The sequence below is a fragment of the Pyxicephalus adspersus genome, chromosome 5, assembly GCF_032062135.1.
Source record: "Pyxicephalus adspersus chromosome 5, UCB_Pads_2.0, whole genome shotgun sequence".
Taxonomy (NCBI): domain Eukaryota; kingdom Metazoa; phylum Chordata; class Amphibia; order Anura; family Pyxicephalidae; genus Pyxicephalus; species Pyxicephalus adspersus.
This window is the reverse complement of record NC_092862.1, coordinates 6604201-6618315: the sequence shown is the minus strand read 5'-3', so window position 1 is coordinate 6618315 and position 14115 is coordinate 6604201. Positions and strand designations below refer to the sequence as shown.

Genomic DNA, 14115 nt, shown 5'->3' with positions numbered 1-14115 from the left:
TATATATATATATATATATAGTATTATATATATATATATATATAGTATAGGATATATAAAAATAGGTATATAAAATATACTTATTTTACTGTTATGCAATGTAAAATGTCTGTAGTTTTCATAACGGCCAGTAGAGGGCAGTAGTGATTTACACATTTTGCTATATTATTATTTACATTTGCAGAATACTATTTCTTAATTTAAATATTATTTAACTGTCAAAAAAGTATTACAACATGATTTATCTCAGTCAACTCTGGACCTTCACTAGGAAAACGGCTTTCAGTGCTAAAATATACACCTTAATGCGATCCTGATTTATTTTTTGGCAGGGTCCCGGAATTAATTCAGGAAGCGATGTGGTCTGAGATGGGAAATCCCTTTGTTGGTGGCCACAATGGGGCTGATTTACTAAAGAGATTTAATGTAATGGAAATTATTACTACAATTGATAATTAATTTGCTTAGTGAAGGTGGTAATAAGTCACTTAGCAAATATTCCCAATCAGGTGCATGGAAATTATTATTATTACACAGTATTTTTATAGCGCCAACATATTACACAGCACTGTACAAAGTCCACAGTCATGTCACTAGCTGTCTTTCAAAGGAGCTCACAATCTAAAGTCCCTACCATAGCTATACGTCCTTAATACAGTCTAATGCCAATTAACCTAACTGAATGTTTTTGGAATGTGGGAGGAAACGGGAGTACCCGGAGGAAACCCATGCAAACACAAGGAGAACCTGCAAACTCCATGCAGATAGAGTCCTGGGCAAGATTCGAACCTGAGACCCAGCTCTGCAAAGCCCAGAGTGCTAACGGAAATAAAAAAACAAATGTTTTTCTCTTGTAGGTGATTGGATGAACACAGCAGAGCTTCTTCCTTTTTGCTAATTTAGGTGATGCATTCTATTAAAGTGATGCATTCTATGCAAAGAGATCATTCACTTTACTAAAGAGCCTATATTGCTTTAGTAAATAAACCCCAATGCATCAACACATCATCAAAATAAAACTGAAAAAAACATATATGATCTTATTGGTATGATCAAACCCCAACTGAGCATTTAATTTAAATCAGCTTAATACAGGTCCAGCTGCAATTGGACAAACAATATTAGGCTACATACACATGTCAGATACACATGTCAGATTTTTGCCCACGATGATCGTTTGTATCCAGCAAAACTTGGCATGTGTACAGCAGTCCTCTATTGTAGCACCACAGTGGACTAATGAACCAATGAATGACTTATTCTGAATGACTGCTGTTCACTTCATAGGGGGAGAGCACAGTGGGGTGCCCCTAGCTCATCCTCCCCCTACATAGAACAGAATAGCGCTCTGTGTACGGCACTCGTTCATTCATATGTCACTGGAAACACTAACAAAAGATGGAACAATCCTCTAACATCCATTGGATATCTGTACGAAGCTTTAGAGAGTTGGGGGTGCTTACTATGATCAATGGGGCTTTGATTTGTCACTTTTAAACTGCACACATTCTGAAACTTTTTAACATGGGGGAACTTCTAAAATACCTTTCAGGTCTTCAGGGAACCCCTGCTATAATTTATATATCCACAGATCACAGTATAATAGTGTCACGGTCAGTAGGAAGAATTCCTCTTACATTGCTGGCCATTGGGAAGATTGTCACCCTTACAGGGAGCCAAAAAGATGATTGGTTCAGGCTGCACGGGGATGAAGAAAGAAGACGGGATAGTGTGTGGAACTATTAATGTGGAACTATCCTGAAAAAAAAAACACTTACCTTTACAGGTGGAAAGCCACCGGTCCCACAATCCTAGTCGAGTCGCTCCCGCACTATCCCGTCTTCTTTCTTCATCCCCGCGCAGGCTGAACCCCAAGCATAGTCATCTTCTTCCTGTTCATCTGCTGACGTCACCCAATCTTGCACTTCCAGAAAATGTAAAAAAAGAGTGCCGATCTCACTGCGCATGCACAGAGAGAGACAGCGCCTTCTGAGCATGCCTAAGGGGGAGGTCTCCGCCTATACACATGTCACGTATCCTAAGAATCTGCGAGCCACGGCGGTAATCACAGAAGGGGAGGAGTCCCTCCTTCAAGTAAAAAAAAAAACGGTTCCTATATAAAAGGATTACCCACCTTTTATATCAAGTAAAAAATGTGATGATAAGTCTTTAAACTGACCGAAAAGTTACAAATTGCTCAAGGAACCCCTAGCAACCCCTGGAGGAACACTGATATAGGATGACCCTGTTAATGCAATGATTGCAGTGTAATAATGTCAAGCTGTTTTAAAGGAAATCCATAGCAGGAGCAACCGCTAATAGGGAAGACTTAGATACAAAAACTGATGGGGTGATACCAGCACCAGATTGCATTCTATAAGTCAGCATTCGCGAACCAGAAAATGTTGGTGGTCCTCGGCTATGGCCGGTGCGTCCCCTTTGAATGACACCCGGCTCCCCGCCCATGCATGGTCCGCAGCCGGTAAATTTAGTGGTCCGTGGGTCCGAAAAGGTTGGCAACCACTGCTATAAGTCATTTTGATGACTTAGTCTGGTTCCACTTATGCTCTCGACATTTTACTAAAGGAGGCTCATATGTGATCTGCTGTTTGCCGAAGTTAAAAAAGCCAAATCCGTAGCACATTTCTGACTTGTCTTGTTCGTGGTAATCCATCACTTTCCCTAATGAATAAGCTTCACTAAATATTACTGTATCAGATGGCATTAATGTACCCACCGCTGATAATTCTATTTACAAGGTATTATTTCCCAGGTGTATCGAGCACAGTGGGGCCCTGAGTTACTCCGGTATATTTATCCCTTTCCCTGCAATAATCATCTCTTCTTTATTCCTTAACAGAGGAGGGGAAGCGTCGCACTTTAGCCCTTCTCGGCTGCTATTGTTTAATGAGAAATGAAAACGTTTTGGAAAAATTTCAGGACGTACGTCGAGACGGAGGACGGCTAATCACATTGACTGCTCTCTAACATATTTTACTAATGTATTTCTCAGCTAATAGTCTCCCCGCAGATTCAGGGGAAATTTATCACCGAGGAGGATGAGCTGCTGGGTAATTAGGTCTTCGGGAACGCAGGTCTCTCTGCCCCGTAGAACTGCTCATCCCAATCGCCGTGGATGTCGATCTCAGGCTTTAGAAGATCACGTTTGCTTAGAAATAATTAGTCAAATACTTTATATTGTTCTTTGGGGGATTTATTTGATAGATGTGTGGTGGTAAATGTTCAGTTATTTAAAGCACAACGCAAGGCAAAAATAACAAGAAAAAAAGACTAGCTATGAAAAGATAAAAGAACAGCTCAAGTTCATGTTCCATCCACATTTTTCCACCATTAGATGTTTCTCCAACTAATAGCATCATTCAACCCTCTTCCTCTGAGTCCGGATCAGCCTGGCCCAGCCCCAGTCTATGAATGGACAGTGATAGCAGAAGTAGCACAGTGATGAGCTCATGTCACAGTCACTTTTTTTTTCTCTCCCTATCAACATATCCTTTGTCAGAACATTGGCTCCTTGTACTTTTTCATCCCACACTCCTGCCGTATGTTAGCTGTAAATGCAGCCTCAGACCTGTCACACATTGGGGTAAAAAGGAAATTGCTGTCAGTCAAAGCCGTGTGTCAGTTAAAGAGGAAGAAACTTCCCAATAGGTGACGTCATGATGTCAGAACCTGCCCAGGCTTCAGACCTGCGATGGGAGAGTAGGTGAGTAGTGTCCAGAGACACAACCCTCCCACGGCCCTGAGCCTGCAAGGATACAAGAGACATGGTCTGCGGCCCTGGCTAGTACACTCCCACCCTCAAGGGGGATGCACCGGCCGACCGCGAACCAACAAAATTTTCTCACAGAGTAATGTTTGGGGACCATAGCTGTAGCCCTTCACTGAGTGAGTCCCCATTCTCTCGCGGCCCAGCTGTCAGATGGCCATGGACCAGGGGTTGGGGACCTCTGCAATATAGGACCCTATTTTTCCCTGTAGCATCTAAGCAGATGTTCTGCCACCACTCTCCCTATAGCTCCAACACTCTCTTAGTTTGCCCTCTAGTGGAGGCATTAGGTGGGTCACAGTTCTGTTCTTCCCACTGGCCACATCTTTGGGGGATCTTCCTTCCCTTCTGACCTGTGTCCATATTCCCTGTCAATGTCATCTCCCTTCCTGCATTGTGTTTTGCTCCTCATGGCCCCATCTGCTTTCCTATCAATCCTTAACCTGGTGAGAAAAGATAGGATCACCATGCAGGGCCAAAAATGGACACAAAATATTCAGATACTTTTATCTATTGCTTCTTACCGAATCCTTGCTTTCTCCTGCTAGTGACTTCCATTATAAATAATTTGTGGCAATGGGAGAATGGTGCCCTGTGTTCACTTAGCAGGCAGGGGATCAATACAACTAGGTGGCATAGTGCAAATACTTCTACCCACTGCCATACCAACCAACATCACTATACAAAATCCATTCCTAACTATAACAGTAGCTAATGCCACTGTATATAATCTGTCACCAACTGTCATATTGACTGATGTAACCGTATAGAAGAGTTTCCCACAGGCTGTCACATTTATTGATGCCACGGTATATATTCTGTCACAAATGATAACATTGTATAAAGTCACTGTATTTAATCCTTCGCCAACAATCACATAGATGAATGTAATTATATATTATCTGGTACCAGCTATCACAGTAACACGTCACTGTAAAAGGTTTCCCACTGACTGTCACACTGACTGATGTTACTGTATATGATTTTATACATAATTGATCAGGGAACCCTCAGGTAGTTAACACAAAAAAAAAATCTAAATAAACTGTTATATATAATTGACAGCTTGTTTTTTTATAAAGGAACACACCAAAGCCCAACATTGCATGGGGGAGCTGAAGACCAGAAATGGGGTTTGTACCAAATGTAAGCAACAATCCAGCAAATAGTGGCAGGATATAGGCACACACCCCGGGTATTCATTTAGCTTTAGCCATTTTGGGCTTCTGGTATGCTGCTGCACCTTTAATGAGGAGAGGATGAATCCAGGCAAGGCGGTGCATCGCTATACATCAGTGTTTTTTAACCAAGGTTATCCAGAGGTTGCTGGGGGTTCCATGAGCAATGATCAGCTTGTGACTTTCAGTTCAGTTTAATGGATTCCAGTACTCGTTTTGGCTATCTGCAAGGGTGGCAGCTTTCCCAATGGTTAGCAACGTAAGAGGCATTATTTTATTGACCACCACACTAATGTACTAATATCTATATAAAGTAATTATAGTTGGGGGTTCCTTGAAGACCTTTAAAGTCATTTGAGGGGTTCCCCCATGCTAAAAAAGTCAAGAAACACTGCTATACTTTGTATATTTCATGGATGGGAACTCAGATAGTTTTAGACTATCGTTTGCAGAGGAGCCTTGATTCAGGATAGTGGTTTCACTACATACTAAGTATGAAAACACCCCTAAAAAAATAACTGAGTTCAGGTCTTTCCAGTGAAGGGGACTAGTAATACTATATATGAGAACACTTTAGGCGACAGATCTCTTCGAACCTTGGGGGAACAGGTCGGAGAAGTCTTTTTTCTGTTCTATTTCAGCATTACCCTATGCAGAAAACCAGCTTCATGGTTTGACAAATTTAGTGTGTAAAACCTTAAGTGTCCTGCAGGGAAACCTGATCTAAACCCAAATAATCCCAAATGAACCCAAATAAACACCCTCAGGATGAAATGCAATGTAAACCGGGTCTTACCCCTTACTATCACCAATACCTGACCTCACAAATGCTCTTTTGGTAAATGGGTACACATTCCTATGGACATGATCCAAAATGTTGTAGAAAATGTTCCTAGAAGAATAAAAGTCACAAGTGGAGGGGGAGTAAAAAAATCCCATGCTTTTGGAATTGTATAGCATATCCAACAAGCGTATAAAGATGTGATGGTCAAGTGTCCAAAACATTTGGATATGCACTGTCAACCTGGAAAATTCCTTTAAATAAGTAAATACCAGAATGCAATGACGAAGTAATATGTCACATGAGGTCTCTTACCTTTTCTCCTCTGCTGCCTCTTTCTCCTCGCTCTCCTTGTAAACCCTGGAATAAAAACAAAAGACACAAGTTACATTTCATTACAAGTACTTAGCAATTGTTGTATGTCTTGTGTTTATATAGTGTGGACACAAATATATTCAGAGCCTTGCCACAGAGAGACTTCCAGTACCCCTACCACAATAATTATATATCCTACACTATGGACAAGCCTGAGCTGTAGCCCTGAAAAAGTAAAAATCAAGGTGCCAAGGGAGACAATGAACCCCCTCAACCATTACCCTATCTACCTACACTTTATCTGCTTCATGCTTCTTCTCTCCTTAATTATCTCTGTATTCAACCCTTGTGATGTCTATAACTCAGCTTTATCCAAAGGCCCCAGGAAGTGCTAAAGATTTTTTCTCCGACTTACTTCTTGACCCTCATGGCTGACCTCGTTCCTAAACGTGTACAAACCTCATGCATATCTGAAGACCCATATATACTGTTTTGGATAAGCAGTCTGGATTGGTGCAGTTAAGTTTTGGTTATTGTCCACATACATGCATGGCTTTTTCCCATTGCTGTACTTATTTGGCCTTGTATGGCCTCCCTTTCTCGAAAAAACTGTACATCCACACTTACAGTTTCTTCTTAGTACCCTTGCAAAATTCAGCAAATGACTGTTGATCCTGACAAGTCCACCTAATGTGAAGTCCACCTAATGTAGCTTCCTGTGTTAGGGTGACAAGACAATATGGTGGAGGTGAAATGGCTATCAGCAGATGTGGGCATAGGGAGGAGCAAAGTGTGCTGCCTCACAAGGGCCCCTGACCCAACAGGGACCCCAAGTCAGTTTGGTGGGGGGGAGGAGCTTGAGACAGTTATGCACAGGGGTCCACTGTTGGCTACATCTGCCATTATTATAAACATTGGATCAGGCAAGATGTTATTACAGAAAGGGACAGATTATGTCACCTCTGCAATAAGCATTCTTACTTGCCTGATTGCTCCGTGGAAAATGTAGAAAATGTTAAAATCTCCACACTTCCACTGCAGTTACATCATCCTGGTCAGGTTAATCAAGATTGTCGAAGACCACAAACAGGGAGAGAAAAAGGAATGACAGAGCCCTGCGACATAACTGGGACAGGTGAGTATAACAGGGTTTAGTTCAACTTTAGGGACAAGATGTGGTATTTCAGATGTATCAATATAACTTACAGGGGCACCAACTGGTCCAGAAGGCCCTGGTGGTCCTCTGGGTCCCTCTAGTCCCTGTAATAAAATACAATGACATAATAACACATCCTTAGGTAAATACAGAAAAAAAAACATATCCTCAACACTTTAGACAAGAATAGATTATGCTCCAGACAAACAACTATGTTTGAAAAGCTGTGCCAATCCACTGGTCCGATAAGGCATACAATGTCACTGATATACAATCTACTTTCAGTTCCCCGGACACCCCGGCAGATCGTTTTTCGTTTAAAGGGGGAGTTACATCTGGGGATGGAATTTTCAGATGAAGAATGGGAAAGTATCAACATAATTAGGAGCAAAGGTTCACAAAATGTGAACATACAAGAAAACAACTTTAAAATACGCACAAGATGGTACAGACTGCCTCTAGACTTACATAAAATACACCATCAAAATGACTGCTGGAGATGAAAATCTGCTGAAGGCAAATTCCGCTACACCACACTCACAACACACCATAACAATATAAAAAAAAACACTTCTATTCTATGTTTTGAATGCGCCAAATTGTTGATTCTGAGACTATGGAAATCAATGTCTAGGCCAACCTTACGTGAATGGTTTGCTCAAATTGATCGTATTTCAGAAATGGAGGAAATGATTCATACATCCTGGGATGCTATAACAAAATATTATACCACTTGGGCCTTATGGTGGAACGTTCATGATTCCCAAGAATATAGAAATGTGTACAATGATACTACATAGAGAGTCTGTCCTTCTGAAAGATACAAATATTTTCTTCTGCACAATATCTCGTCCTTCTTTCTGTCTTTCTTCTTTCTGTCTTTCTCTATCCTAACGCCACAAGGGCAAATGGATATAAGGTGGGTGTTCTTGCTGTTTTCTTACAGGTTTATTTTGTTATTTTACATGATTAAACTTGTTGAAACTTGAAAATGTGTTATAAATATGAAAACACATGTATGTTTATCTATTGCAATTGTATTTGACAGTATATACGTATTTCTTGCAAATGTAACATACTGTACACTGTTATTTGCTATTTCAATAAATCGAAATTATCCTAAAAAAAGTTCATAAAAAGTTTTCTTTTTAAATAACACAATAACGCATTGTTTTCAAAATAATAAATATTCCTATAAAAGCTAATCAAATATAATTACCATTCAGCCATATCCCTGTAAAAACAAAGTAACTTCTTTTTACTTTTCTAAATATTTCCATCTCAGGATATAAATGCAGCTTTAGGTCTTCCGTTATATGTTTATTTTCACACATCCCTGATCCCTGATGAAATACCATTCATGTAGAGTGGAATTTGCTCATTAATGAACACATGAATACAAAACAACATCACACTTCTGATTTACTGTAAACTTCTCTTTTGTAAACCATAGACCGGAAATTCCCTCCATCCACAACAAAGATTGGGGGAGTTTCTTAATGAACCTTTTCAGAAAAGATTAGAATCACGGCGCACTGCTCTGTAAGGACAAAGTTATCCCATTCCCCAAAATGTACTGTATTACATACTTTTATGTGTTTTCTTGTATTGTTTTTCATTACCAGCAAATGTTAGAATATTAAATGCTTTGAATAAACTATACTGTACAAGACACATCTTGTTCCGAGAAAATGTGCTGACCCACATTCTATAAAGGTCGTTGGAGGACACGAGTGGCTAAAATCGGTCAAAGGATGGCAGGTCTGCAGGAACAATTCAGCAGATTTCCAGCCCGCCCTATGAAGAGTTACAATATATTCAACACCAAAACTTTATTTTTTCTAGTTTTCAAGGTTTAGAAGTTCAATAACTCGCCACTGAAACAGGAAGAGAGGGTAATCCCCCAGTGGGGACATCTTTTCCTACCGCTCACTACCTACTGTATAGAAGAAGAAATTGAAGCTGATCTCTGGGTTCTGGCTAATGCTAGACATTAAACTGACCTCTCTGGTTTATATTAAAAAAATCACATTTTAAATTGTATTTTCTTTCCCTCAGCCTTAAAAAGCTGCCACATTGCTGACTCTGTAATACTAAAACAGTTGAATCCTTCATGAATTCAACTTTTGCGTTATGGCAAATTATAGACTAATGTATTGTTCTGCACATGCCCTTACATGAACTTCTAACAATGGTATGAGCTGTCTGACGAACAAAGTTTGTGGATTTTTATTAAAAATATTGTCATTCCTACCGGCAGTCCTGGAGGTCCAGCCACTCCGATCTCCCCTCTTTCACCTCTGTCGCCCTGAAAGTTGACGTTGCAATAGAATATAAAGTTAATTATCATGGGTTTTACAAGAATAGAAGAACTATAGATAAACTTCCTCTTTTTTATGAAAAAGGTTGAACTCTAAAATAATAACTGGCATTCTTTAAATCAAAATATATTCTCTGCTGCTCCTAGAATGATGAAAATCCTGTAAATGATTTTGCTACACAAAAATTTTCATTACATATCAATGGTAATGTCTGGGGTTTACTAGTGTGTAGTATTCTTCTTGTCATAGGTTAAATCATAACTAGGAATCCTCCATAAATTGCTAGGGGTTCCCTAAACAATGAGCAATTTGTGTCTCTCAGGTCAGTTTAATTGACACCAATGATGTCTTTGGCTATCTGTAAGGGTGACATTATTCCCAATGTCCAGCATTGTAAAAGGAATTCTTCCAACTGACCACCACACATGAACTGTGACTGTGGATATAGTAATAGTTCCCCAAGACCTGAAAGTTATTTCTAGGGTTCCTCCATGGTGAAAATGCTAGAAAGGATGGGATAGAGATATGGTTTAGGTTTCAGACAGGGCTTGTTTTAGGGAGAAGGGGCGATTTCCCAGGGTCCCCACTGTCTCCAAGAGAAGGGCGGGAGGTGCATACAGCTAGAATGCCTTGTATCTGGCCCATCCACTTCAGATTTTCCCTGGGTCCCATTTCATCTGAAAATGCCCCTGGTTTTAGGGTGCCTTCAGGTTATTGTGTATTATTCATTCTTTAAAGTATTTGACATTGCATATGCAACTTCATGAGAATAAGCAAGTTGTAACCTCATATTATTATGTGCAGTGTTTACCCAATGAATAGGCCAGGGCCAGGACAAGGCAAAAACACCAGATTATTGCCATGCTGGGAAGGAGGTAGGAGAATTCTCCTTCTTGCACTGCCCGCCCTTCTACTAGAATTTTTATAAAAGGGTCAAATTGCCATTTAAAACTAAGTTAGTTCCATAATTGAATAATATGTGGTTACAACAATGTTTATAGAAGTCCAAAATGCTTACTATGACATAATTGAAAGAAGTTTTTATCAATTCAGAAGTTTGTTCAGCTTGTTTGTTCAATATTTGAGAAGGGGCATCCACTGCGACAGCTGACAAACAACCTGACTACTGATTATGTGAACACTCCCATTGATTCATATAATAAAGCACAGGGGAAGAGGTTAATTGGCAGTTGTTAGGTTGTCAACCATCCGATAACTGTGGCCTGTAGACATTGGGAAAAGCATCTGTCTGAACTGGCCATAAGTGAGTTAAACGCAATGTCCGTGAACATGGTATTGTTAACAAAACTGCAGAGGGTAGGGTGACATACATATTCCAAGTGAAAAAAAGAAAATGAAATGTACAAAAACATGTTTCTTTTTCCCCATGTAATAAAATAAAGCCTATAAAGCTAGAGATGTCATAAAGGTTTATTTTTGTAAATGTTCATGGGCTCAAAAATTCAGGTGGGCAATAAAAATCAAGTTTTTTTTAACAACATTTAAACTGTTATTATATTTTTTAACACATTATTTTGGAATAGTTCCCACAAGCAATTTTAGTGTAAATTTTATGTTCAGGGGCTTCATGAATAACTTGCAAAGTCAGCGAGTTATTCACAAGACTCAGTCACATAAATGGCAAAAATTAGGACGAAGATCAGCGCTCCCATATCAATAAAATCCACGTTACAAGTTTTTTACAGAAGCTTACACATATGTTCCTAAGAGAAAAGCCTCAGATGTATCCGTGACAGCAAAAATACAATTTTCACAGTGAAAACAAATTTATGAAAATCATCTGATTGGTCCTATAAGACACCATAATAATTGGGACAACAGGCCTGATTTATTAAAGCTCTCCAAGACCAGAGAAGATAGACTAACATGGGAGAACCTGGGTGATCTAACAAACTTAAAATTGATCTGAAAACATTTGCCAGCTAAGAGCAAACTTTTTTTTTAAGAAATCCATTCCAGGTTTGCTGGATCACCCATGATAGTCTACCTTCTCCAGTATTGGACAGCTTTAATGAAACAGGCCCCATGTTTACAGTGTGGTCCATAAAACCCCCCAGATAAGATATCTAGAATACTAGTAATATCATAATAAGCCAGCATAGGATATTATGGTGTGACTGGATACCCATAACACAAAATTAGTCCTTTAATTACAAACCTTACCTGCTCTCCTTTGGCTCCTTCTCTGCCAGCTAGTCCAGGGGGCCCAAAAGATCCCTAGGAGTAAAAGAATATTCATAAATCCAATCAGATTTTAAAACATTACAATTCTAAACAACCAAAAATACAAATTGGTTTTGTATTGACCATAGCATCAAAAAATGTCTTAAGACATTTGACAAGAATGGGTGTATGAACACACAATCAGAATGCACCACTGCTGTTACATAGAAGAAAGGGGAGTAAGTCTTATGCACGTCATTACGTTTAGTGGCTAATTAGGTTAATTATGTATTTACAGCAATTTGATTCATCCATTATTACAAGACCATTTTATTGGATATCTTTAATCTCTGTTGTGGCTGCACAGAGTTGAGATATCAGAGTTATAAAAATTATAACTGTTGTATACCGCTAGTGATGTGATTAATCGTCATGGTTTCGTTTATCCGTCACGTTTTGCCTAGATAGGCTTCTTCAGGGGTAGGTATGGATTAAAGCAGTCAAGGTATGTTTAAATTGAACATATGTTTGATTTTTATGGATTAGGTCAAAGTTTAAATCTTTGGATCTGGAGTTCTATAGGGTAAATGGGCTGTGGCACTTAGAAACTGTTTGGGATGTATTGGTTGCAAATATAGGTAGATTATATGTCCTCCAAAATCCCTTCCTCATATGTTTGTACTTGTCATAGACATCTAATTTGGTTGTCGTCAAGTTGGTACTTTTACATATTGGTGAGAAGGTGAGGTTGGGTCAACAGGGTGGCGAGACTTGTTATATGACACATAAATCAAAGAGAGGATAACTTCTTTGCATCTTTTGCACACCATATCAAAGTGAATTTTACTTCCAAATTACAATTAAGGAATTGTGACTGTTTTCAAAAAAATATTCACTGAATCAATTTTCTAAATTGACAAACTTTTCAAGTTTTAGGCTTGTCGGATGTTCTTTTAGACCTAGAATATCACTCAAAAATGATCAAAAAGACATGCACCAAGATTTTTCATATACAGGATTGGTATTTATATTCAATGACTGGATTTAAACATGTGAAAACCTTTCAGCCAACATTCTTAATGGTTTTGATTTATTCTAAATTTTGGCGAACATTAGGAAATTTCAGTAAATTGATGTCATTTTAGTAAAATGCAGTAGGGAAGGCAAACCATTTTTTTTTTTTGTTTTCACAAAGCAATTGAATTTAAATGGCTCTTTAAAGTTATAAAACTCAATTTAACTGATCAGGCCAAAAACAAACCCTAATTTTTATTATTTTAAATAGAAAGAACACATCACTAAAACAAAAGGATCTGGGGAATATTGTAAGGAGCTTAATACAAGGTGAAGGTCCAATAATTCTTTGTACCAAGGATTTTAGTATCACTCAATATATTTTTGTGCAGCCTTGGAGCTACACTATAACAGCTGGGGTCCTGAAGATTGAAGGTTTATTGGAATCAATACATTATTCTTATTTTTACCTTTTCTCCTTTCTCTCCTCTTAATCCTGGAATTCCCGCTTTTCCTTCTTCTCCCTAAATATAACATATTAAGAATTACAGTTCACAATATACCTTTCAATATCATATCCAATCTAATTTTAATATAGTCATTAAAATGAAAACTCGGGAACAAAATCCTGTACATATGAATTCCATCCTTCAGCTCCAGGTAGAATTTGGTTTTGACCTTGGTATCAGCTTCCTGCAATTCCCTATTCAGCAGACTTCAGATTTGAGGAAGAGAGAAGCTGCACAAGGAGCCAATCAGGTGTGCTATAATGCAAAGAGCATGAAAGCTGCAGGATAAACTCATCATTTTGCTTATTCCACTTTTACGGAAGCAAAGATCAGATCTCCAGCTTTTTGGGACAGGGCTATGATGAGTGGCCAAGCTGCGTACATCTCAGAACTATTTTTTTTTACCAGGTAAAACAGTTTTCACTTAGCAAACCATTAGGTACACAAAGGCAAAGTGGAAACATGCATTCCCAGCTGTCCTCCAGCTATTCTCAGCTGTACTCCTAGCACCTTGCCAGCTGTTTGGCTGCCCCAATCATGCTGATTCTAAATGAACCAGGATTCAAAATTTGACAGTAGGCAGCAGTGGACAATACTGATCCATGCTCCAATACTGCCGCCCATGCTCATTCCTATTTAATGTACAGCACTGTGTAATATGTTGGTGCTATATAAATCCTGTTTTTTATTATTAATAATAATAATAATAATAATATATGGTAAGATCTGGAATCCCAACCATGGTCGTGGCACAAGGACATGAGGAAGCGGTAATTACACCCCAATCTGACCGCCCGTGTATCACCTATTTCACTCTAATCTGGAAATGGTTTTTGATCACTCAATTTTATACATTTTATCAGGCAACTG

General features: G+C 38.9%; 1 protein-coding gene across 1 annotated transcript in view; it reads right to left on the bottom strand.

The window, feature by feature from the left end:
• Positions 1-14115, bottom strand: part of COL22A1 (collagen type XXII alpha 1 chain) — a gene marked incomplete in the record, with an annotated part of 162270 nt that overhangs the window by 102482 nt on the left and 45673 nt on the right. The window contains 5 exon segments of the mRNA XM_072410629.1: positions 6062-6106; positions 7268-7321; positions 9472-9525; positions 11723-11776; positions 13207-13260. Of these exon segments, the coding sequence (XP_072266730.1) occupies positions 6062-6106; positions 7268-7321; positions 9472-9525; positions 11723-11776; positions 13207-13260 (261 nt within the window).